Source organism: Brachyhypopomus gauderio, chromosome 4, assembly GCF_052324685.1.
Source record: "Brachyhypopomus gauderio isolate BG-103 chromosome 4, BGAUD_0.2, whole genome shotgun sequence".
Taxonomy (NCBI): domain Eukaryota; kingdom Metazoa; phylum Chordata; class Actinopteri; order Gymnotiformes; family Hypopomidae; genus Brachyhypopomus; species Brachyhypopomus gauderio.
In genome coordinates this window covers 14992874-15019322 of record NC_135214.1, presented here as the reverse complement: position 1 = coordinate 15019322, position 26449 = coordinate 14992874, and the positions used below count along the sequence as shown (strand labels likewise).

At 39.8% G+C, this 26449-nt stretch overlaps 1 protein-coding gene and 1 long non-coding RNA gene across 3 annotated transcripts in view; one reads left to right on the top strand and one right to left on the bottom strand.

Annotated features, from left to right (window-relative positions):
• LOC143512338 (uncharacterized) overlaps positions 1-26429 on the bottom strand; it is a 32272-nt gene extending 5843 nt beyond the window's left edge. The window contains exons 1-2 of the long non-coding RNA XR_013130439.1: positions 26375-26429; positions 2236-2351 (exon numbers count right to left, since the gene is read on the bottom strand). This is a non-coding gene — a long non-coding RNA (uncharacterized LOC143512338). The remainder of the gene's footprint in view (positions 1-2235; positions 2352-26374) is intronic.
• LOC143512335 (obscurin-like) overlaps positions 328-26449 on the top strand; it is a 28278-nt gene continuing 2156 nt past the window's right edge. The window contains exons 1-37 of one of the 2 annotated variants that reach the window (XM_077002513.1): positions 328-1029; positions 2790-3892; positions 4898-5167; positions 5260-5520; positions 5620-5925; positions 6396-6662; positions 6770-7045; positions 7220-7495; positions 7717-7992; positions 8251-8526; positions 8840-9112; positions 9315-9620; positions 9726-9800; positions 10487-10720; positions 11168-11431; positions 11565-11888; positions 12226-12525; positions 13588-13863; positions 14069-14344; positions 14549-14824; positions 15341-15616; positions 16148-16423; positions 16818-17090; positions 17313-17588; positions 17878-18153; positions 18245-18514; positions 18623-18898; positions 18996-19265; positions 19815-20081; positions 20386-20655; positions 21111-21377; positions 22694-22960; positions 24068-24180; positions 24304-24457; positions 24971-25132; positions 25326-25430; positions 25578-25844. In XM_077002513.1, the coding sequence (XP_076858628.1) occupies positions 2878-3892; positions 4898-5167; positions 5260-5520; positions 5620-5925; positions 6396-6662; positions 6770-7045; positions 7220-7495; positions 7717-7992; positions 8251-8526; positions 8840-9112; positions 9315-9620; positions 9726-9800; positions 10487-10720; positions 11168-11431; positions 11565-11888; positions 12226-12525; positions 13588-13863; positions 14069-14344; positions 14549-14824; positions 15341-15616; positions 16148-16423; positions 16818-17090; positions 17313-17588; positions 17878-18153; positions 18245-18514; positions 18623-18898; positions 18996-19265; positions 19815-20081; positions 20386-20655; positions 21111-21377; positions 22694-22960; positions 24068-24180; positions 24304-24457; positions 24971-25132; positions 25326-25430; positions 25578-25844 (9892 nt within the window). In that variant the 5' untranslated portion in view covers positions 328-1029; positions 2790-2877. Of the gene's footprint in view, positions 1030-2789; positions 3893-4897; positions 5168-5259; positions 5521-5619; positions 5926-6395; positions 6663-6769; positions 7046-7219; positions 7496-7716; positions 7993-8250; positions 8527-8839; positions 9113-9314; positions 9621-9725; positions 9801-10486; positions 10721-11167; positions 11432-11564; positions 11889-12225; positions 12526-13587; positions 13864-14068; positions 14345-14548; positions 14825-15340; positions 15617-16147; positions 16424-16817; positions 17091-17312; positions 17589-17877; positions 18154-18244; positions 18515-18622; positions 18899-18995; positions 19266-19814; positions 20082-20385; positions 20656-21110; positions 21378-22693; positions 22961-24067; positions 24181-24303; positions 24458-24970; positions 25133-25325; positions 25431-25577; positions 25845-26449 lie in introns of those variants that run through there. The other variant, XM_077002514.1, reaches the window with a different exon arrangement.

Genomic DNA, 26449 nt, shown 5'->3' with positions numbered 1-26449 from the left:
CCCGTGGAATGCAGAAGTTTCAAAAAGAGGACTGTTAATCCCCGCAAGATTGTACAAAGCAGCTCGGCCATGCTGCCATACTGCCAGGACGCTGGTTTCATAGCTCGGTCCACGATCGGATTACTTCCAACGGCTGAAATCAGAGGAGGGAGGTGCGACTGACAGAGCTTCTAGACAGCTGAGGGTCAGCTTAGTCTCACACATTCATAGACCACATCACACGTGCATGTGGGTGTCCTACAGATTTGACCGTTTCAAAGTTCCCCGTTTGGGGCTTTTGACACAGGGAAGGACAAAAGTCACGTGACAGAAGCAGGCGCCTTAATTACATCAGACAGAAAATGCCATTGCGTTTTGCTCAAAAAGGTCCCAGCAGTTCCCAAATGTACAGAAGACCTACACGCAAAGGCAGCAGCAAGCAAGCAACCCTTTAGTGTGTATTTTTTACAAAAAGAGCTTTGTGTACATTAAGTCCGACAACTTGAACGTTCTGAAGAAGCCAAGAGGTTGCTTCCCTTCTCCTTAGGTTTTATTGCGAGGTCTCAAGTGAACCACGCAATCTGCTCTGACCAAGCCGCCCCATCTATCTTTAGCCACTGTGAGCAAGTGAATGGGGAGCCTGACTTATCTTCACTGCTGTCATCGGCCCTACCAGTATTTTTAGGGGACGGCAGCAGCTGCACAAGCATTTAACGGTCTTCCACGAACAATGACACTCGGGGTGTCTCAGGACTGAACACCACAACCTGTGGGACCTCCACAGAGTACGGAAGGAGGCTGTCCACCGGCGTCCACCAACACCGCTATTACCCGGGCACCTGGCAAATATGGACAGGTGACAACGGCCGGCCACCGTTGTGGAGCAGCTCCGAAAACAACTTCTAATCAAGGCGGAGAAGGATTTAACCTGACAAGAGGAAAACGCGGCAAGGAGAACCGATCAGAGAAGCAGGCCCTCGTCTTCTGTGGCTGGATCAGAAGCTTTGTGTGGAATGCATGTCGGCAATCAGACATAAGCACCAAAGAGAGGTAAGGCATGTAATGGTTGAAATGTAGAGGTTCCCTGAGGTCAGAGGTTAGCCTAATTAAATTAGAATCACAAACATGAAGTTAATCTCTCCATAACACTCCCTTAGGGAGCATTACAAATCCAGTCACTGCGCATCAAACTCTGTTTGTTTGACAACACTGGATGAGATTAGCTTTGATATGACTGGAAGCTTTTGAAACATGCCCAGGCACTGAAACAAAGAGGCATTTTGACCACATTCCAACAGCAGAGGACAATAGGTAAATACTGAACTGTAGATTAAATTGGAACAACCAAAGCCTATAGCTGTATACACATTTTCTTTGTTTATGTGTCTTTATATATACATGCACAAACATGTATATAATATACATATTTTTTATATTTTTATGAATATTTTTTTATGAATTTGTAATTTATATACATATACTTCACTTTCTCTCTGCACATATAATTTGTGAAATTATAAATTTTTTAATTATGAGATTTCTTGGCCGTTTCTCCAAAAAGAAATGAAGACAGGATTCTCGTGCTGCAAACCACCAGTGCCTTAATAAATAAGATGCTTCTGATTATTCATCCCCTTGAGAGCAGTGTGCTCAAAGGCTCCGGACTAGACAAGCAAGTAGTGTAAAAACAAATAAACAAGCTCTGGCTCATGAATATTCAATAGCAAGAAATGTCATGAGGCCAAACCTGCAGCGTGGTCAAACTTGAGAAACTACCAATAAAAACACAGATGGGGCAATACACAGCAAGAGAAGACTAGAAACAAGACTAGGCTTAGCATGCTAAAGACGGTCAGCATCTTAGAGGGTATTTTAGAACAGGGATATCATCCCAACATTGAGGGGCATGTGTCTTTTTTTCTTTTCTTTTTTTAAACAAATGACAAATGAAACTAATTTTGACAATGACATTTAGCGGCTGAATTCTTCATTGAGTCTGCCAGAAGGGGTGTGATGAAGCCACAGCATATTTTGACTGCAAGATCCCTCGGGGGTGTGTGGTGCATCTGTGTCTGTAGTGTGTGAGGTCTGTGTTTGTATGTGCACGCATGTGTATAGGGTGCGCTTTGTGATACCTGACACATGTCCTCTTGCGAGTCTTTTTTTAGGCCACACTATATAAAGCACTTTCCCATTGAAATACAGCACCAACTGTGCTAGCTGTGTTGTGGAGACTATTGCACAAGGTCTGCTCACCTCCAGACTGTTGGCTGCAACTCACTTTCACACATAGGCAAATGTCTTAGAAGGTTCTGAGGAGGAAATACTCCGGTGAAACGCAATGCTCTCCATACCCCATCACCCTTATTCACCTGGGAGAAAAAAAAGATTAATTCACAACTTAGTGTGATGTAGATTCATTTTGCTGTAGCACAGAGAGTAGGTACTACAGTGCAACCACAGTACAATCTGTAATCATTATTGCATTTGTAATCATTGTTAAATAAGATGTAGGTCATATTAATTATAGCATTTCCAGAGGCATTGTAGCATACAAGGGTGTTGCCTTTCATATACTCGGTGAAGTTTTTTGGAGGTTTACATGATTAATATTATATTGAGGAAATTGGGCTTACAATTTATGGTCCACACCTAGCTACCAATAAAAAATCTAAACAAATGACATAACATTTCTAATAATTATCCCTTTTATGTGTCATGGAGTAGCAGTTGTTCATACTGTTTATACTTGTACTCATAAAGAGTACTTAATAAAGAGTAATAAAGTTTTTTTTCCTCTTCTGATTCAGACACCTAGTTGATGCGAGATCTCCTGTGGGAGAGAGACTGAATGCCTATAGCCTGGGAGGTTCAGGTGAGGCTGGCAAGTGAACAGAGATGGACGTGTTCGGTGGAGCACCGCGGTTCCTGGCCTACCCTCGCCCCGTGGTGGTGCAGAGTGGCACAGACGCCATGCTGAAATGCCAGATTGGTGGGGACCCCAGACCAGCAGTCATATGGGAGAGAAACAATGAAAAAATCCACCCTGGAGGCAGATATCGTGTGTTTGAGGACGGCAACATCTATAATCTGATCATCACCGTAGTCACGGCAGAGGACAGCGGCCAATACATATGCAAGGCCAAGAACTGCATAGGGGAAACGTATGCAGCAGCGACGCTGAAGGTAGAAGGGGAGGCTCAGGAGATGGAAGTGAGGGAGGAGAACAAGCCCAGGTTCCTCATCAAACCCCTCTCCACACGAGTGGGCAGAGGAGAAGACGCCGCCTTCTCCTGTAAGCTATGGGGAAACCCTAAACCAGAGGTGGTTTGGGAGAAAGATGGCAAAAAACTGAATGAGATCTTTGAGAGCACCCATTTCAGTGTTGGCTATCAGGACGGCGGATGGTTCCAGCTAAAGATTTATAAGACTCGGGCACCTGACGGAGGTGTGTACACATGCAAGGCTAGAAATGAGTACGGTGAGAGTCTGGCTGGAGCCGTACTGCTAGTGGACGCAGGCCCAGGACACGAAGACGAGGGGAACCGCAATGGTTACACCAACGGCCACTGGAAGGCACACCAGGGAAAGCAACGGAGTAGTAGGCAGCTCGTGACCCGGCTAAAAGACGACCATCTGCCAAACTCAACCAAAGTGAAAATGTTCGCAGTGACGGAAGGAAAACACGCTAAATTCCGCTGCTATGTAACAGGGAAACCCAAACCAGAAATCATATGGAGGAAAGATGGGAGACTCATTTTGTCCGGAAGGCGATATCTCCTGTATGAAGACAGAGAGGGATACTTCACGCTTAAAGTACTCTACTGTAAGCAGCAGGACAATGGGGTTTATGTCTGTTCTGCATCCAACACGGCTGGACAAACCCTGAGTGCGGTACACCTGTCTGTTAAAGGTAAGATCTATGGAACATTTTGCCCAGGGTTCTGTGATGGGACATCTAGTCTAGTCTAGATTCAGTTATATGTCACAGAAACCAGCATAATTTTACATATGAAATATACAGAAATACTAGATTCCGTTACCTATGGGATTTTTTAATATTTTACCGCTATGTTCTCTATATGAGCTTTGCTCATGAAGATAAAGATGACTCTTTTCAGTCTTAAGGCTGCACAGTCACTTCTGAAAGGCATGGGGCACATGCACATGACAGCAGTCTCATGAGGCGGGCTCATATTTCTCACATGGTCAAGCAAACTGTCAAAACAAAATGCTTGCATATTAATACTGCATCATAACCAGGCAATATATAAACAAATAAATAAATATAAATTATATAATTGCAATTGTGTGTGTGTGTATATATTGTATGTATATATATATGTATATATACATATTACAGTATGTATATACTGTAATTGCAATTGTGTGTGTATTTATATATATATATATATATATATATATATATATATATATATATATATATATATATATATATATATATATATATATATATATATATATATATATATATAAATACACACACAATTGCAATTACAGTACCTCTACGTGTATTTGTGTATTTGTTGATTTGTTGGTAGATAGTGATATCTATATTTTATATTCTAAAGTATGCTTTATTCAGATATGTAAGAAGTGGAGGCGATGAACTTCTGTTTCAGTTCATTTTGTATCCAACTCACCAAGGTGTTAATGGTCTTCATATAACTCAGTTTAAACATGCTACTTGTCTTCTTTTGTTACCTGAAATGAACGTTTACCAAGGTTGCTTGGCAATTTAATTACAGTAAGTTATGCATATCTTGTAACACATGATGTTAGTTTGAAGAAATAGTTGGGTGTAATTTTCCACATGTAGATTTAATACCTTTTTGAGTTGCACCAATAATGAGGAAGCTCTTTTGGCATTGATGGAACATTTGATTTTGACCTCTAGCACCACTTGTAAGATTCAAGCAACCACTCAATGACCTTCAAGTCTGGGAGCGAGATCTGGCCATTCTTGAGTGTGAAGTGCCGGAAGATTCTGTCCCCATCACATGGTATTTGGAAGACAGGCGGCTGCAGCCAGGGGACAAATACGGGATGGAGGAGTGGGGGACGAAGCGCAGACTCACCATTCGTGACATCGGCGTCGACGATGATGGGATCTACCTTTGTGAAATGGCTGATGGAGGAAGAAGCATTGCTGAGGTAACTGTCAAAGGTAAATATCTCAGAACTGCTTTTTTAAGTTTTACAGTAGAAACCTAAGGAATTTTGCAAAAAAGAATCCTTTCACTTGCATCCTCTGCATAGGTACCATAGTAAGAAAACTACCCAGAAAAGTGGACGTTCTAGAAGGAGAAAATGCAGCATTCTGTGCAGAAGTTGAAGAAGAGGAAATGGACATTCACTGGTATAAAGATGGAATAGAGTTGAGGGAGACACACCAGACTATCCTCAAGTCCTTTGGCAGAACTCACATCTTGGTTTTTGTCAATACCACGCCCCAAGATTCCGGCATGGTCACCTTCTACGTAGGCAGATCAAGGACATCATCTCAGCTAAGAGTGAAAGGTTAGAAATTACTCATGTGTTATAACTCCGATTCTTTTCAATATCTTTGAGTCTTTTTGTTATTTTCCGTCCCCGCTGACATCTTCTGTCCTTTGTCAGCTGCCAGACACTGTCCTCCCAGCTGTCCAATAGGGGTGCAAATCAACACAGAGCGTGCAAACGCTGCACTCCTGTCTTGGTTTCCAGCTCAGGACTTTCGTAGAAATCCCCCATCAAGCTACATTCTGGAGAGACAAGAGATGGGCTCTCAGGAGTGGCTGCAATGCCTAACCACAGACTTGGCCACTTCGGTGGAGATTCTTGGGGACAGTGTTCCATGTGAAGCTGACTACAGATTCCGAATCTGCAGTGTCAACAAATATGGAAGAAGTGGATATGTGGAGTTCCCTCGAGCAGTTCACCTTGGTAAGAATGTGTTAAATGAACTGTTATGTACCGCATATGGTCTGTGTTGTATCTGTGTTGGCTGATGATTCTGAGTGTTCTGCTAGAAAAAGCTCCATTCCAAAATCTTCTTTTTACGGTCCTAAGATCCAATTGGCTGAGCTGTGTTGGAAGTCTTTTGGAAGTCCTCATTATGTGTACATCTATGACTGCTTCACAATGACTTAATTTTGTCTTAATGTACCAGGTGCTAAGAAAGGTTTGGTGTGGGTAATGTTAAATATTGTTACACAATGGTGTATTTTAGCACAGTTTTTGCTGCTGTTTTATTTTATCTCTTATATTTTCTCTAACATTTATTTTTTTTATAGGTTACATTTAGCATCATACCTAGAATGTCCTTACCTTAGCTTTTATAAAAAGGTGTAATGCACAGCCTTTTGTGGCTTTATGATTTAATGAGTGATAATTCATACATACATCTGTTCCAGTTCCTGTGGCCAAAATACAAACACCTCTACAAGACGCCCTGGTTCCAGAGGGTCAGGATGCCTGTTTTTCCATTGAGCTGTCTGCCTCAGTCATAGGCACATGGTTTCTCAGTGGTACCCAGCTTCAGGAAGATGAGCGTTTTTCCATGAGGCGGTCTCGTACACACCAATCCCTTCGCATTCGTGGAGTACGAGACACCGATAATGGTGCTGAAATCACCTTCATTGCTTATGGAATTCGTGATTCTGCAGCTCTGTATATACAAGGTAAACACCTGGCCACGCCTTACTAATATCATTGCTATATGTTCTTTTCTATATAAGAAGTATGAATAAATTGTTATAAATGGAAAATTCTTCCTTTCCACATGTAGCTCCACTGGTTAAATTCACTCCACTTTCTGAAATGGACCGAAATAAGTTTGTGGAAGTTGGTAATCCAATAGTGCTCTATTGTGAGCTGTCGAATCCGGAAACCCCAGTCCGCTGGTATAAGAATGGAGTTGAACTGCACACAGTTGAAGGTCTTCACATCCAATCTGAAGGAACAATGAGGAGAATTGTCATCCAATCAGCTGAGTTCTCCCATTCAGGAGTTTATAGCTGTGATGCCATTGATGATGTCATCAGGTTTAATGTTGAAGTTGAAGGTAAGTTGAAAATTGCTTTAACTTTATCCATTGTCAGAATTACTAACGACCATCAGTTAATTCTCAAGTTTTGCTTTGTCCAGATGTGTTGATTTAATGAACTTTAGTACATAACTAGAGAATCCATTACATCCTTACAAGTTCAACTCTAATGAAATATCGATACATCCACAGCCCCACCTGTGAGGTTCACAGAGCTTCCAGACACAGAAAGAAACAAGTCCATTGAAGCTGGCTGCCCAATTGTACTTCAGTGTGAGATCTCAGATGAAAGTGCCCAGGTCTTCTGGTACAAAAATGGAGTAAAACTTCTGCCACAGAGTGGACTAGACATTCTGTCTGACGGCACTAAGAAAGCACTGGTAGTGGAGAAGGCAGAGTTGTTCCATTCAGGGGTGTATTGCTGCAAGACAAAGGGAACTGCTGTCCAGTTCAATGTGGAAGTCAAAGGTAAATATTATATATTTTTTGGAATGCATGAGAAATTATACAATATTTTGTACATTTGGTAATAGTGATAGCTTCAAATACTCCCTAGTACTACCCTGTGCATTTTAAACATATGAAGCAGTTAACTTTTTTTGCTAAACTAAGTGTTTTGATGAACAACTGGTATATGAAACATGAGTTCTAAAAAATGAGGATTTAAAAACATTCTAAAATATCTATAGCTCCACCAGTGAGGTTCTCAGCTCTCCCAGAAGCTGAGAGGAGAAAGTGCTCTGAAGCAGGATGCACCGTTGTTCTTCAGTGTGAGATCTCAGACTCAACTGTGCAGGTCCACTGGTTCAAAGATGGGAAGCAAATTCTTGCAGAGTCCGGTGTAGACTTCATATCAGAGGGCCACATCAGGCAATTAATAATTCAAAGAGCAGCCCTGTCTCACTCTGGTGTGTACAGGTGCACGTCAAATGATGACATCATTGAGTTTCATGTGGAGATCAGAGGTGATTTTGCCATCCTATTAATGAATTTTTGGGATATCATCATCTTGCATCATTGCCTATAATAATGTTCTGTATTGCTCTTCTGTGAAATTCTTAAAGTATGTTGATATTTGTTGCACTTTACTGCTGTCTTCAATTGCTTCATCTGGTTACCTTTGGTACTAGACATATTTTTTATTCATCGCATTTGCTAAATGTTGTCTGCTCAGTCTGCTTTATTAAAATCTTTATGATTCTGCCACAAATCATCGTCTGTAGCTGTGCCAGTGCGGTTCTCAGCTGTCCCTGAATGTGAGAAGAATAAATGTGTTGAAGCCGGAAGCCGTGTTGAGCTCTGCTGTGAGATATCAGACCCTTCTGGCCACGTCTGCTGGTCCAAGAACGAAACACAGCTCCTCCCAGAGACTGGCTGGGACCTTCGGGGTGAGGGTACACTGAGGAAGTTGGTTGTTCAGTCAGCAAATGCCAGTCACTCTGGACAGTACATCTGCAACACGCCTGATGACTCTGTGCAGTTCACTGTGGATATCAAAGGTAATTTGTGGCTTTTTTGAGAAGTGTGTATGTCCAATAACCCAACCTGCATTTTTTTAAAACTAGACGCACACTAACGATAAAAGCTCACTGCTGTGTTTGTGCCTCCTAGCACCGGTGTCATGGCTATGCCTCTTACCTATGCATCTTGCCTTGTGGGCAACAGTTTGATACTGTTGTTACATGTTTTGCATTATTTTGTTTAACTTGCTTTTTGGCAGAAGGTCTGAGAGTTCACAGATTAGTCAGGCTGGGAAATTCTCCTGTAAGCCACAAGTTATTAATGTTATGTATATTTCACAATCACATAAAGCTCCACCAGCGACATTCTCAGACATCCCAGAGGTTGTGAAGAACCAACTGTCGGACGTGGGCTACCCCACTGATCTACCCTATGAGATCTCAGATCCCCCGGCCAAGGTGTGCTGGTACAAGGACGGTGTAGAGTTCATCTCAAAAAATCAACCTCATATTAAAATGGAGGATACAAGGAGGAAGCTAGCTGTCAAGACAGCACAGCCCTCTGAGTCTCGACGGTACGACCATGTGAGAAAAGATGCCGCCCAATTTAATGTACAAGATGAAGGTGATTTTTGAATATTTGCTTCTAATCCACTTACTATTTTAGAGTGGCGACTAACAACTCTGCGCTCTGTAGGTGTTTTCAGCTCTTTACCATTGTTTTCACATGGGAGACTGCACATCATTGGGTTTTAATAGCCATTGCAATTACAATAATTAGTCAATGAAACTGTATAAAGTATTCCTTTATCAATGGTCGTCTATAGCTCCACCTTTGAACTTGCTGGATGTTCCTGAAATTGAGAAGGGAATAAATACTGAAGAAAGCAACCATATTCCATTACAATATAAAATCTTGGATTCCACTGAATATGACTACCAGTTGACAGAAGAAGAAGAGACACTATATGTAGCTGGAAGTGAGAAGGACGAGATGCTGCATCAAGCTGAAGCTCACATTAAACAGGACGGACCCATAAGTCCTTCAATCTTCAAATCAGCGAAGACATCTCAAAATAAGACAAACAGACCTTGGACACCAGATGATCCCATCCAGTTTAATGTGGACAAAGGTGGTTTGCCTATATCTTTTTTTTTTCTATGGCATTCTGAATTAGGAGCATTGACATGGTTGAGGTTAGTCAGCTTATTGTTGTCTTTGTGGCTTTCCTAAACAGCCGAGCTGTCTCACTCTGAGGTGTACAGGGGTGAGATCTATGATGACTCTTTCCCGTGCACTATGGAAATGAAAGGTGATATAATGCCACTCCACCCTGTGCGTACTTACCCCAGTGCCGCTGCGCCACTAAGCATGGTGGTGTTTAACACTCCTAAATTCGTCTCTTAAGATGCTGAGTCTATGCGCCTTGTTATACATCCCTGAAAATGCTTCTCAAACTAATCCCTGCTGTTGTGACTTATCACACATCTACTTGATCTGCCAACCCCTCTTCCCTCCTAACAATCAAGTGATTTTTGTAGATTTTGCAAATCTTCATTCTTAATTGCAGCAACCCAACACTTACAGTCCCATTTCCTTCAGTCATCTTTCCTGTGCTACTCAGGACCATTATCATGTTTTTTTTTTTTTTTTTTTTTTTTTTGCAATGCCCATATGAAGTGTGTATGAAAGAACTGTTGAATAGATGGAACAAATAATTATGAATGAATAGGTGAATGGCATTCTTAGCGCAGAAGAAAAAAAAATTCTAACTTTACAGGATTGCCAGTGTTTTATGTACTTGTTTTGTGAAGTGTTTTACTTGTGTCTAGACCACCCTGATATGGTCGTCTCTCTTATTTTTCTTTTTTATGGTCTAAAATCTTGAAATTAACAATCAATGAGAAAAAAAATCTTTATGAAAAGTACTGATTAAGAAGATGGAAACAGATCGAAACTTTTGTGTACATTACACAAACGAGTCCCTGTGGTTCACAGCCATCCCTGACGTTCCAGTGAGTGAGATAATGAAGGAAAGATGCCCAAGAGAAGTTGAGCATATGACATCATACTCCTCTGCCCCGGTACATGGCTACACCGAAGAAGACCTACAAGAATCTCAACCTCTCAAACCAAAAGAAGTGTGCATTTTTGAAGAAGACAGAATTCACCATGAAGTACAAAAACTGTGCACGGAAGATGACGTTGTAGCATTAAATGTGGATGGTGAAGGTGATTTAAATAGTGAGCTCCATCATTCAAACAATGATGAGAGCAAAGTGCATACCATTGCCATTATTTGCAATGTAACATTCATTTAATACCATTTTCCATTCCGATTAATTAACTGAATCTCAGTACCTTAAAAATAAACAATTTGCATGTCTTTGGAGAGGTTTTTAAATATATATTTCTGATTTCATTAAATTACTTGAATTAAAATAAGTAAATAACCATCTAGAAAAAAAATATATATATAACTAACAATCATTTACATTAAAAAGTAAATGATCTTGCTATATTACATTTTCTTTTTTTCTTTTTTAGTAAGATATCATATTTGAAGTAGCAACATAATCAGCTATGATATAGCTTTTAAAATCAATCCCAGCCTGAAAGACTGTTTTCTTTTCCTAACAGTAACACAAATTTCTCTCCACATAACTTGACACACCCTAGCACCAAAGATGACCTTCTCAACACCTCTGGAAGTGCCAGAGAAACCCAATGAAGCAGACCGTTTCAAAGCACTGACTGTGATCTCTGAAGAGACATCCCAACTGTGTGGGTATAGAGAAGCACCAATAGTCCAACAACAGGACGGAAGCAACACCGTGCATATCACCTCAAAGGAACAGTATGCACTGGCGTTAAAGACGCAAAAAGAGGTGTACAGAACAGAGACAAAGGATCAGTCAGTGACGCGTCAAGATGAAGTAAAAGGTGATTCAAGATTATGTGTCTAACAAAATACAGTAAATTAGCATAAAAGCAACTAACACTGGCTTGCATTTTGCTCAGCTGTTCTGTAATTGAGAAAAGCCTCAATCACTGCAGCTTTACTCCCCTTCAATAGATATCTCGCTCTGTGGCACAACTTTATCTCTCCAAACCAAAGCGCCTTCACTTAATCAAGTCCTTGCACCACTGTTTGAGAGTGCCAAGAACAAGAACATAGAACATGGCATGCCTCTAGTACTACAGTGTGAGGTAGCAGACCCAGAAGCTCCGGTTTGTTGGTACAAGGATGGAATACAACTTGAATCCAAACATGGATTAGTCATCCAGTCTGAGGATTGCATACGGAGGCTGGTTGTCCCAACGGCAGAGCTCTGTCATTCAGGGGTGTACCACTGCAAGACAATGGACAATGTCATAAATTTTAAGGTGTATGTCAAAGGTGATTTAAACCTAGTTTAATACATTATAATCCAGTGTATCTAATATTTGACAATATTAAATATTTTAATTATAATGCTATCATATACACAAAAAACCAAAACAAAAATATTTGCAAAATGAGAATAACTCTTCAAAAAATATAGACATGATACTGCAGTATAATTTTATGCCTTTATTATAGTCCTCTAAATTGTTCTAAATTAACAAATAATTTTAGTTTCCTAGTGTAATGCATGTAAACAATAGCTCACTTGTGACATTACTTGACCTAAAACTCAGCAATTCAAATAAAATGAACTGCTTTCATTAAAACATGCTAAATTAAACTCCCTTAGATTCACAAACTGAAAGTTCCACAGTCTCTGAGATTGGGAAGGATGCAATGACATCAAATGAAGCAAATGCACAAAACGTTCCTCAGAGCAAGTTATTAAGTCCTCCAACTCCAATCAGCTCGCACCAAGAAGGAGAGGAATGTCTTCAAAAAACTGTCAGCCAATCAGAAGAAACTTTGGGAGCTCTTGTCCTTGTACAATCAGCTGAGATATCTGACTCTGGAATATACAGTTGTGACACAAAGGACACCCGGTGTGACACAAAGGACACCAGTATCCAGTTTACTGTGGATCCACCAGGTGATTCCTCAATCATCTTTGACAGCTCAACCCATCTGATTACAATACTAACCCCTTCAATCATGCAATGGTCACTAATAGTCATTGTGTTGACTTTGTTTGCATAGATATAAACTAAAATTCTAGATGATTAACAATACCTTGGGTTCATCAGGACAAGCATGATGGGTCCTTGACCCAATTAATTGATTCAAGTAGGATTTAATGTTGGAACTAAGATACCAATGAATCTCTTTTGTGTATTAAAGCTATAGCAGTACTAAATAAAAGAAAACTAGATAGGAAAAAAAAATTATATATGAAATTATATGAAAGGTTGATCGTAGATGATAGATTTTGAACATTTGACAATGTATATTAACAGAACTCATAACATTACAACCAATTTTTTTTGTTTTTAAAGCTGAAAATGTTTTTTTACTAGCTTTTTGTGGTAGGAACTCAATCTTAAAAACAATCTCAAATAAAATTTTAACCACACATACAGTAGCTCCAGACACTAATTATGTTAATTTACTGAACCAACTATTAAAAATTTATATCAATGTCATTTCCAGATAATAGCATGATAATTAGTGTATTTACCCTTTTAAATTGTCCACTTGCTCAACACGTAAAGGTAAAATATTTATTAAACTACAAAAAAATCTTTTCCGTTACACGTTATTTAGTCTTCATATTTGGTTGCCTTTTTGTCTTTACTGTTACATGTTTGTGGCTTTTACTAGTCTTTTACTAGTCTTTTACTAGTCTCAGTCATTTACTCTTGCTACTAATCTTACTTTGCTTTCATTTTTTATTTATTTTATTTATTTATTGTCTGAGTGTTTTATATGTCTAAGTTTTTCCACTTTTACTGAACATTGTTTAACTTGCCTGTATATTCTTATAGGCATTCAAATGTGCCATAATCTCTTATCTGACAAATCATCATTTAAGCAATGCTTTTTTGCATCTCTTAAGAATCCTTCTAGTGAACCAGTACATTTAAATAATTATGCTTGTTTTAAAAGGACATACCTAACAGTTTCAATAAATGTATCTCTACGATGATGCCCATAGCACCACCGGTGAAGTTCTCTGAAGCCGCTGAAACTCAGAGGAACAAACGTGCTGGAATCGGAGAACCCTTCGAGCTGGAGTGCGAGGTCTCGGATGCCGCCGCCCTTGTTAGCTGGTACAAGGATGGGAACGAACTGCGACCCCCAACTCAAGTGGTGCTTCTGTCTGAGGGTGCAGTACGAAAACTTTCCGTACGGTCAGCTGAGCTATCGGACAGTGGAACATACTACTGCAAGACAGACAACGATGCCATCGTATTCAATGTGGAAATCAAAGGTGATTTTCAGAGCACTACATAAGTTCAGTCTTTACCTTAGTACATTTCTAATTAATGCTTTAAAAATATATTTACATTTCTTTGCTTGCATACCTTAAATTAAGTAATGTTAAATAAGAGATTTAGAAATAGAGGCCTTTATCTTCATCTTTGGTCCATTAATTGATTAATTGAAACAATCTTCTCTCTCTCTCGTCCTCATAGCACTACCACTGCAGTTCAAACAGTTGTCAGACGTAGAGAGGAGCCTGTCTGTTGAAATAGGCTCAGCAATTATTCTGAAATGTGAAACTTCTGATCCTGGAGTCCAAGTCTGTTGGTATAAAGATGGTACAGAACTATCCCCCCAAAAAGGACTCAGCATCCAATCTGATGGAAATCAGAGGAAATTAATTGTTCAGTCAGCAAAGCTTTGTGACACTGGACACTACATGTGTGGCAATTCAGACGATGCTGTATCATTCAATGTGGATGTTCAAGGTGAATTTTTATTCATTCTGCTAATCCCACTTCAACTTTTATTACATACTAAAACATTTATATTACATTATTATACAACATTTATACAATTATTCCTTGTCATTTGACTAACACAGTGCTTGGGACTAACTGAGCACTTACATATGTTTAAATTTTACACCTTTTTAATAATTTCTGACATTTTCTCTAAAAACATTTTCATAGCTCCACCCGTACGGTTCTCAGCACTTCCAGAGGTTGCAAGGAACAAGTTCATTGAGACAGGCTGCCCCATTATACTTCAGTGTGAAATCTCTGACTCAGCTGCTCAAGTTATCTGGCTCAAAGATGGAGTGCCAGTAATTCAGGAGGCCAGTCTTGACATCCAATCAGAGGGCACCATAAGGACGCTGAGCATTCAGTCAGCTGAGCTCAAACACTCGGGAGTATACAGCTGTGAAGCTAGGGGTGATCAGATTGCATTCAAGGTGGATGTTGCAGGTGATTTTGAGCCTACACACTTTCCTCAAAAACACTAACAAATGTGTCAAATAACGCTTCATCCACTAAATGCTGTTTGTCCTTATCAAACTTTAACATAAGTTGCACTTAAAACCACATTACGTAAAAATCTAAATCTAAATAAGGACCAGCACCAAATCCATTATCACCAATTATTTTTAAAAAATTTTAAATTTAAAAAACTTTTTCAAAATAAAAATGTTTTATTCTTAATTATTAATTCAGAGTTCTAATGCATTTGAACATTTTGTTTTGTTTGGTTTTTTTAATCACTCATTCGGTTTACTTGGTAAGTTCAAGACGTTTTCGGAAACATCATCATAACTCACGGCCAGTAAAGCATTGCATTGGTACAGACCCCTTTTTTTTGTTTTTGTTGGTTTTTGATGACCCATCAGTTCATGGACTAATTTGAAAAGCATTGGCAGAGCAAAAAAAATGTCTACACATTTGGTAATTACGTGAATTTCTTTGAATGAATGAAAATACTCCTAGCTCCACCAGTGATGTTCAAAGCTGTGCCTGAGACTGAGAAGAACAGGTCGCTTGAAGCAGGCTCCTCTCTCATTCTCCAATGTGAGATATCTGACCCTACAGCGCTGGTCCAGTGGTACAAAGATGGAACACAGCTCTTCCCTCAGTGTGGAGTTTTCATCCTATCAGAGCACACCACGAGGACACTGGTTATCCAGTCAGCCCAGTTGTCCCATTCCGGGTTTTACAGTTGTAATACAGCTGATGATATCAGCGAATTTTATGTGGACATTAAAGGTGACATACAAAACCTCTCTGAAAGATTGTTATATGACTAACAAATAGATCACCGTGTTGTATTTTCATTTGAAAGCAACCCTCTGTACCTTCGGAGAGATCAACTCTGCTGCTTCTAAGGGCTACTTAACCATTTTTCTAATACAGGACCATTATTTTTTGATGTTGCACAAAGCTATTTGCAATTTTTTCTGCACCATTTGCTATTCCTAGTTGCCACATCTTGCCACATCATCTACACATCTTGGTGCTTTCTGTTTCATGAAAGAAATCATGAAAAGGTTTAAGCATGTCATGTGACTACTCTTTATGTACTTAACCGCACTTCATCCTCACACAGCTTCCATTAACTGTGTAATTTTGTCTTTCTTTTGGCTTTTAGAGTGCACCTATTTCTCCACAGCTTCACAAGCGTTCATCATCATCATCATCATCATCAGTACTTAATGCATGATATGAAAATAATGCAGCTAGGAAGGTGTCTCATCCACAAACAAAAAAAAACTTATGTGCATTTCTATTTGTCTGCAGCACCTCCGGTGACATTTATCTATATCCCCGAAGAAGAGCTCCACAGAAACATTGTGGAAGACGACAGTCTCATCCTTTGCTGTGAGGTGTCCAGGTCGGATGCCAGTGCACAGTGGTACAAGGATGGAGCTGAGATACAGGCCACTGACAACGTCATAACTGAGACAGAAAACACTATAAGAAGACTGATCATCCAATCCGTTAAGCTGTCTGATGCTGGAACATATACTTGCCGTGCAGGAGACAGTGCCTTAATATTCAAGGTTAATGTACGAGGTCAGTGAACGATGCAAATTTTTATAGAATATATATGCATCTGAAAATTTGCTCCAATATACATGTAAAAAGAGATTGATAAGAAATGGATAAACAGAAATAAGAAAAAAGGTAGCAAATACAAATAAAGACAAAGATAAAAGAAAAACAAATACACAATGAACTATAAATAACGTACTGTAAAATGAAAACAAAAAGATGAACAAAATGATGTGTGCAATGAGTGCATAAAAAACATGAAAGTTAGTATAGGAGTAAAAAGAGGAGGTTTGAGCTCCTAAAACCTGGTGGGTTTTCTTGTGCTTTATTCCTGGGATGTTTGATAAGCAAGCACTTGTGAAACATGAAAAGCCAAAAGGGAACTTTGAGATCTTCTATGGTTTTTGTTCCGCAGAGCCACCACTAATGATCGTTTATCCTAAGGAAGACGTTCACCTTGATCGTCATGTCCCTGAAGAAATCGTCCTCAGCTGTGAACTTTCACGCTCCAATGGAAAAGTGTCCTGGTTCAAGGACGGGCAGAAACTGAAAGAAAGTGAAAATATAAAGCTAAAGTCAGAAGGACCTTACAGGAGACTGAAGATTTTTCACAGCAGAGTTGAGGACTCAGGAGAATACGTCTGTGACACGGCTGACGATTCGAAATTCTTCCATCTGATCATAAAAGGTATACTAAGATACTTATACACACTGCAATGGAAAAGTTTAGTCAACCAAAGGAAGAAAAAGACTGAAATGTGATACATGAATGGGGTCAAAACAGAAGCACACTATTTCACCAGAATGATAGCTGACCAATGTGTCATAGGTTATATAAAAATCAGAATGGCTTGTTAAAGTAGATCTGTGAGGAGATCGGGCAATGACTTCTTGGCATGTGTTCCTCTAGAACCCCCTGTGCGCATCATCTCCCCAAGTCAATCCCAAATGGAACTTTGCCAGCAAACTTCGGAGAGAATGGTGCTGAGCTGTGAGATTTCCAGACCAAATGCTTCTGTGTGCTGGTATCGTGATGGGCTTGAGGTGGAAGAGAATGACAATTTAATCCTGGAAGTTGATGGCGTTTACAGGAGACTTATTATTCCAGAAACGACAGTCCATGATTCTGCAGAATATGTGTGTGATACAACTGACGACTCTGTGACATTCTTCGTAAATATTGCAGGTACTCCAATAAACTGCCAGAAGCTTAATGTATAATTCAAAAATACATTATACTGTATATAAACTGAGATAAACCTGAAAACACTGATTATTGGAAAACTGAGGATATATAACATTATTTTGAGTAACACTTACATAATCACAATATAACTGCAGTATACCACAGTGTAACATGATAGAAAACAAGTATGAATGCACACAGAGTAAGCACAGAGTATCACTTGGATTGGTAGACATGCAATCTTTCATAGAGTCTCCACTCTACTTGTTTTTATATTCTCTTTATACAGAACCACCAGTGCGATTTATTCGATCAAGGAAGATGGCCTATGAAATAGAAAAATTTTTTGGAGACACAGTGGTACTTGACTGCGAGGTCTCAAGATCAAATGCTGAAGTCAGTTGGAAGAAAAATGGCGAGGAGGTCGAGGAGAACAGTAACATAACCATATTTGAGGAAGGCAGTATTCGACAATTAACAATTCATTCAGCAACATTTGAGAATATGGCTCAATACACCTGTGATGCTAAGGACGATGTAATGGATTTCTACTTGAAAATACTAGGTATGTTTCTTTTAAAATTGAGACAGGGGACTGTTTCATTTTGAGCATTTTCAGGTCCCCAGTAAAAAGGTTTTTATCTCTTTGTTTGCAGATCCACCACTTAAATTTATGCGGAAAAATGATACAGACAAACATTTTGTAGCGTCAGATGCTATTGTGCTAAAATGTGAACTTTCCAGAGCGAATGGGGTGGTTCACTGGTACAAAGACAATGAGAGAATCGTCAGTAATGATCATTTCACTCTTGAAGAAGAAGGGGTATTCAGATCTCTGATTGTCCTGAATGCTGAGATCAAGGACTCAGGACAGTACATATGTGATGCAAAGGATGACAAGATTGTGTTTAATATCAAAGTGCAAGGTACAGAAAACAAGTTACAACCATACGCCACACTGGTGAAACATGGTCACTAAACATGAACACTGTAAATGATGTGAACTACAGCACTATTTCTTATTTTGTGCTCAGAGGTGCCAGTGTCAATCCTAGGGAACTCTGGGAATCCAGAACACTATACGTTGGTTGCAGGGGATGAGCTGATCCTTGAGTGTGAGGTGTCTCAAGAAAAAGCCTTTGTCCAGTGGCTTTGGAATGGGCAGGTGCTACATGAAGACTCACGAATGAGTATTGAAAGCACTGGCACAATACGAAAATTAGTGCTTTCAGATCTTCAGGTCTCTGACTCAGGAGAATATGTCTGTGATGCCATGCATGACAAAATGGTAACAGTGGTGAAAGTTCAAGGTTAGTCAACCTCTACAAATCCACTAATAGATGAACCCAAAATAATAAGAAACACTTCCCATACTACCTGCCAACTATGTCTTTCTCTCTTTCGTAGAGGCACCATTCAAATTCATCAAAAAGGAAGAGAGTACAAACATTGTAGCCTACGAGGAAGACAGTGTTACATTACGCGCTACAGTTAACAGGGACGATGCCCCTGTGCAATGGCGGAAACATGGCAACGAAATTAGAGGAGACCGTTTTTATACCACAACTGACGGACAAACTCACTACCTCACCATCAACCCACTTAAGAGATCAGATGCAGGAGAATATATCTGTTATGTGGACACAGATGTGACCCAATTCAGTGTCCATGTCAAGGGTAAGTGACACATAGGATTGTGCTACTAAACGTCATCTTATTTGTAATCTAGGTTTAACATTGGCGATTACTTTTTAAAAAGTCGTAATACACAAAAATGAATATAATTAAGTGGCAATCATAAGAACACTAAACAATTCCATATACCTATATATTATGATGTGTATGATCCATCATGATTCAGGTCAATCTAAATTATGATAGATGTGCAAACAAAATTATGTTTAAGTATGTTGCATGATCATATTTGATGGCAAATGGACAATGATACATAGCATAATGTGTAATGTCACACAAGGAGAGGCAGGATACAAGCTCAAATGAGCAAATACTATTTCTGACAACGTGATAGTGTAGGACCTTGACTACAAATGAAGGCAAGATCAGAACACCAGACAGGATGGAGACAGAAATCAAACAGAAACAAAACAGCGTGATGCAGAAGCCACATGAAACACGGGAAAAATTGACACCTTATAACTGCAATACATATTGGATCTCTGCTCTTATGATGCAATATTTTTACATCAGTAACTGCTTTTTCATTAGCTATGAAAGTGAAATTCTCCAAGCCATTGGAAAATATAGTTGGAATCAAGGGCAAAGATGTTGTACTCAAGTGTGAACTCTACAAGTCCAAAGGAGATGTTCAGTGGCTAAAGAACAACCACGATATCACACCTAACCGACACTTCACAATAAGGGCAGACGGGCGAGACAGAAGCCTCACTATACACAACTTAACAGACGATGACGCGGGAGAATACGCCTGTGAATCTAAAGACGAGAGAACATCTGCAAACCTGGTAGTTGAAAGTAAGTAATTTCACTTACGACGAAGACAGATGAGACGCATACACACATAGTACTTACTAGTAATACTATTGCTGGCAGTAATAAAAATAATAATAAGAAAAACAATAATAATGAGTATAACAACTATGATGTCATTAACAGACTATCAATGAGCATTAACACAAAATTTTAGTCCATTTTATTCCAAAACGAATTAAACTTACTCTTACTCAAGCGTACTCTTTCTTTTCCTTATACTAAAATCAATATCTAAGCAAGTAAGGTTGTGTCATTTATTATATCATCTTTTCTGCTATACCTTAAGACCCTCGCGTTGTGGAATTCATTGCCGAGTTGCACAACATGACTGTAATGGAAGGGGAAGATGCTACATTCAAGTGTGTAGTCTCCCCAGAAGATGTGAGGCTGATATGGCGTATGAATGGTGTTCCTATTACATCAAATGAGAGATTTAACATCATAAGTAATGGCCTGTGTCACATGTTGCACATCGCCAACTGCCAAGTGTCAGACAGCTGCAAGCTGACAGTCGATGCTGAAGGCACAATCTCCAAAGGTGCCCTTCAGGTCCAAGGTGGGTTATCTACTGTTATTTCTGCGCAACTTTATTTTGAATGAATCACGTACCCTCTCTAACTTCAACTCGTTCTAATGGTCTTCTAAGTTTTTTTTTTTTTTTTTTTGCAATTTTTCTAATATAAAAGCAACAGCCAAATTCTATATTAATGTTGTGGAAAAGAGAATTTCAGTATTCGTTTAGAATTTGGATGAGTTTTTAATACTGTGGCTAAATATTGTAGATAAATAAATGACCTCTTCATACATGCTTGTGGAAAAGGTGCCTGTGGTGGATTGTGCATAGACGTCTCCAGTTAGAATTCCACTGGTAATTGACAGAGACAAGTGGTACTACCACTGCATACAGCATGGAGGAACAGGAGTGCCACTAGGGCAGAAACATATGCACATGTGCAATTTTCAGAACATCATCTACCAATGGTGTACAAGGAGCAAAATGTCTGTTTTCAGAGACACAGGTGGTGTTTACAAAGAGCATGGAACCGGTGACAGCGGAGGAGTTTGGGGAGGCCACTCTCGAGGTGGAGGTGAGCCTGGAGTCTGGGGAGGTTCAGTGGATGAAACAAGGCGTCGTCATACATCCCGGACCCAAGTTTGCACTCAAAGAGACCGGACGGAAGCGCTCTCTCACCGTCCGCAAGCTCGCCCTCTCCGACCGGGGGACCTACACCTGTGAAACGCTCCACGACCGCACCCAAGCCCAGCTCAGTGTGGAGCGTGAGTACCGCACGCCACTGACCCTCTCGCCGTTGTTGCTGTTTGTTTACTTGGTTGCCTGCGATGCCACCCATTGGTGCTGCTGTTCAATTCAATTAACTGAGCAAGAGTAATATGAGAGATGGGCAGCCACTTCAGTAAATAACACTTGTTCCACTGCATGATGCTCACGAACAGCTGTGCAAGAGATCACCTCCTAATACCCAGGGGGGTGTCTAATACCCCCTCCTAATACCCAGGGGGGGGGGGGGGGGGGTTTCTAATACCCCCCTCCTAATACCCAGGGGGGGTTCTGTATTGATGCAAAATCCAAGCGACCACAATTCAGTTAAGCATGTCGAAATAAGAGTTAAGACCTGGAGAAGTGTCCTTGCTGTAACCTTTATTTTGTTGTAAAGATGTAGATGCTATCAAAAGTAACACACTTGACAATATGGAAAGCACTAGACAATATGGCTTTACAGCCGAGCACAGGAAGAAAGGCAGAGGAAGGCAACGCATCTCGTGTCATGCTAAAAAGCCATGTAAAATAAATGATGTTCTGTTGTTTGTTGTTGCTTACGCTGTGTCTAGTATGGGTTACATTATGATTCTATTTATGTTCATCATGACTCTTGTGTGCATGTGGTGTTATCTTTGAAACACTCCTTGGGGTCTGCCAATGACAAAACTTCAAAACCACTCTATCTACATTTCTGCATGCTACCGAGAACTTTTATATAATCACTGATTATATAAAAATACACTGACTTATTTCACTATAGAGCATCTGATGCTGCTACAAATTGAGAGAAATCGGACAAACATGGTTAACTGAGTGTGTGCTATATAGTTAACATATCAATGATAGCAAAGCCAACAGAACGAAGCCTATATGTGTGTTTCTCAACAAAATTAGCTGCTTGTACAAATGAATAAGTGTTACAGGGAAGTGTGTGCTTTGACTCATCACCACCCCTTATGAATTCGGATTTTTTTATTGCAGCTAAATGTATATAATGGCATTCAAAATGAGGTAGCATCACCACCCCAATAAACCCCTGTTTTTCATGGGAGAAAGGTTGATTTGAAATAGAAAATGTTGGCATGCCATGGAACCCTTGAATACAGGCAGGATTTTGTGTAGCATTAATACTAGGTGGTCAAGAAACCCACGCCAACAAACCCAATAACTGCCCTTCTACCGCCCACTCTCTCTGCTATATTGGTCCATTCATAAATCTTTATTTTCCAGTGCTCACTGCAAATTTTCTATGAACTTTTCACTTTGTCAACTGTAATTCTCAAAATGTAACTGCCGTTTCTCACATACGCAGCACGAAAAATAAAAGTAAGGAAAGGGCTATCCGAGATCCAAACATTTGAGCGCGAGACCGTATCCTTGGAGGTGGAACTGTCCCACAACAACGTGGAGGGCGTATGGCAGAAGGACGGGAACCGCCTCAAAAACAACAACCACTGGCGTATGACTGTCAAGGGCCGCGTGCACAGCCTCACCATATCCAACCTCTCGCTGGAGGACACTGGGACTTATGTGTTCTCTGCTGCTAACACAAGGTCCTCTGCCAGACTCAGCGTTAAAGGTAAATATGGGGAACGTCTGGACTATAACTAATAAAAACCAATGATTCTAATCTATTCCTGAACCAGGTCAGGTCCACAAAATGGACTCTGATGCTCATAAACGTCACCGCAAGACGCAAGTCATTTAATGAATGCCCAAACTAGTTGAACTATTTTTGATGAAGAAGGCACTATTCATGTAGCATTTCAAATCATAAGAAAAACCACTGAATCTCATATACTGAACAATATGACTAGCATGAAGGACTGGCTCACCTATGTGCCACTGTAACAAGGCTCATATCGTGGTACTGGGTATAGGCACCAGGACATAGGAACATGATGCAAGTTTCTAAAGCTATCGAATTTCAGACGCTGAGGGCAGAACAATGGAATGGATTGATGGCTTTTGCAGTGGCTTCTACGTGTCAACTTACACATATAAAAAGACTCGGATCACATGATCTCACTACAGCTACTGAAACTTTTCAAGCATTCAGAAGCATAAGGTGATAGTGTAAGGGAATCTCGCATATGGCAAGTCACCCAATAAGGCTTATCTCTTCAAATCTGGGAGCTGTCAGTGAGGATGACAATAGCTCCATGATTCTGCGGCAACAAAAGGATTCCTACGCCTACCTTTTCAGCGGCAGATTAAAGTATTGTTACATTCAATTCACTTTTATATTCAACACACTTCTCTAGCTCAGACTAGATGTCTGTCTCTCCTTTGAAAAGTCTGAAATGCAATGGATGTCCGCAAAATTGATCTGCTGTGAGAAGTTTTTTTTTCTGCTTAGACCCTACAGGTCTACACTGCCCTGTCTACTAGATCAGGGTGTTTAAACTTTTAATCATTTTAAGCAACTTACCCAGTAGTAACAATATGATTCTAATATGGTCATTCTAATCACGAAACTGGGCTGAGTCTCCTAAAGGCAATATAGGACAAAGATGTCCTGTATGTATGTATAGCATAAATATGTTAATGTATTTCCCAAAATCAAGACATATATTCCTCTACATGCCAATCTGTTATCACCAGCACAAGATATATAACGTCAGAGAACCTTGATGCTAATGCTAACCATAACCAACTAAAATCATTTCCCTCTCAATTTCTTTAGAAACACCAGTTACCATCCTGAAAAAGCTAGAAAATAGTCGTTTCCCAGAAGGCACCGGAGTTACCCTCGAGTGTGAACTGTCCAGATATAATGTGGATGTAAAGTGGACAAAGGTAAAAACAAACATACAACAAACTTCTCACTCAGCCGTGTCCCGTTTTGTTTGCATTAAACTTTTCAATTCATTTCTTGTATTGGTCATTTTTGCTCTAATGATTACTCTTTTTATGACTTAGAATGGGCTAGATCTTAAACCAGGGAAGGACTATCGCACATACTCCATGGGGAGAAAACGCTTCCTACAGATTATGAAATGTGAGCTTGGAGATTCAGGTGTATATGTGTGTGATGCCGGAGATGCTGCTACTTCCTGCTCTGTGGAAATCTACGGTAATGAAAAGAACTCCAGAAATAACGCTGCTACAGTCATAAAAGCTATTTCACTGCTATAAACTTCAGTGTGTATGTGAGAGTGTATATGTGACTCAGCAGGACCTGTGGTGTACTAATACTAATTCTCAGTACAACACTGCCATCTGCAGGAAAAAAGACAACATTACTTAACTTTGCATTTGCCCAGAATTTTAGAGCAAAGACTCATCTGAGACTTTGTATTACTATTGACTTTGACAACAGTGCAATGGAAGTAATACTGTAGACGTGTTATGTGATTTTAACATTTTATTTACTTCATTGCATTTGTTCTAGCTTCTGGGAGCTGGCTTTTGAACCTAGAGAAACCTTCAAATATGTAGCTCTATGTTCTCCTATCCTATCTTCAGCGTTAGAGGAAATAATGTAGGACATTCATGATTTGTGGTTTTAAATGAAAGGGTCTACCAAATAAGTGCTATAATAATAGCTATGCAATCACTACAGTTATTTCATGTATTACTGAGACAGAGCGGGAGCTGGAAGTGTTGCAGAGCCTGGAAGATCTGGAGATTCAAGAGGACCAGAATGCTGTTTTTATGTGTGAAGTATCTCTGGATAACACACCTGGAGAGTGGTTCAAGAATGGAGAGAAAATCAAACCCACCAGCACCATCAAGATCCGTCAAGAAGGTTCATTTGTACTTCTGCTGAAGTCCTTCACAAAATTATGTAACAAAATCATCTAAAAAATATCCCCTTTATCCTGTATTTGACCAGTGTGCTTTTTAAACAGAATGATATGCCAAAATAATTTAATATTATACTATAGCTTAAATTTGATTGACTTGATTGTCATTAACCCATGCTCCATTCTAACACACAGGAACAAAACACTTCCTCCTGATGTGCAATGTTAAAGGAGACGATTCAGGAGAGATCAAGTTTGTTACAAAGAATACTGAGTCAATCGCTCACCTGGAGGTAAAGAGTAAGTAGGCATTTTGATCTTATATAATTTAATGCTTTTAATTTAATTTAATTTAAAATGTAGCTCTATTTTCCCATTATAATCATTTTCATTTATGTTAGAGTGGTGTGTGAGTAGTCTAGCCTCCATATTTTTACATGTTCTCAGAGCTTCCTGTGAACATAGTGAAACCTTTGCAAGACAAAACAGCTTTGGAGAAGACCCGGGTGATACTGGACTGCACGGTGTCCAATCCGCGGTGTAGCATCCGCTGGTACAACGGCAGCACCGTCATCTTGCCCTCGGAGCGCTTCGAGATCTGTAGCGAGGGCTGCTACCGCAAGCTCGTTATCCAACAGGTGGCGCTAGAAGACCAAGGAACTTACAGCGTCCAAGTGGGCGAGCACACGTCCTCGGCACGGCTCACTGTTGAAGGTGAGACGGCCGGCAGGCGTTTTTGTCGCAATGTTCTGGCAACACTGTTTCCCAACGTCGAACAACGGTCGTCAGTGAATCCAAACCGCGTCATTTTGTAATATTGCCCGAGTTATGCAAATGTTGCCCCAACATTTTGTTCCAAACACCACTCACATCACTCTGACATCAAATGCCGCTGCCTCACAACGTAGAGCTAACAACGTGTGAGCATTATAAACTTTAGATTGAAATATTGTCATTTGCTTAAACATGACTAGCAAGTATTCTGTCAAATATCAGCAAAGGGTAACATTTTATATAAAATATAGCTATAATCCGAATTTTCACGGGTTTTCCCAATAAACCGGTTTCCCTTGTTTGCAGTTTTATTAGCGAGAAAGCTAACAAGAGTGAGGTTCAACAATAACAATTCAGGATGAGTTAATATTTAATTTTTAATTTTAAAGATTTAAGTAGTAAATTGCCTACCTGGCTAGAACTGTATTTAGGTAACATTAGTTAATAATGTCAAGTAATAAATGACCTACGTGACTAGCTGCGTCTGCGTCCATTAACGCTCAGTCAGCCAAGTTCTGATTAGCGGCCATAACAACGTTGATAAG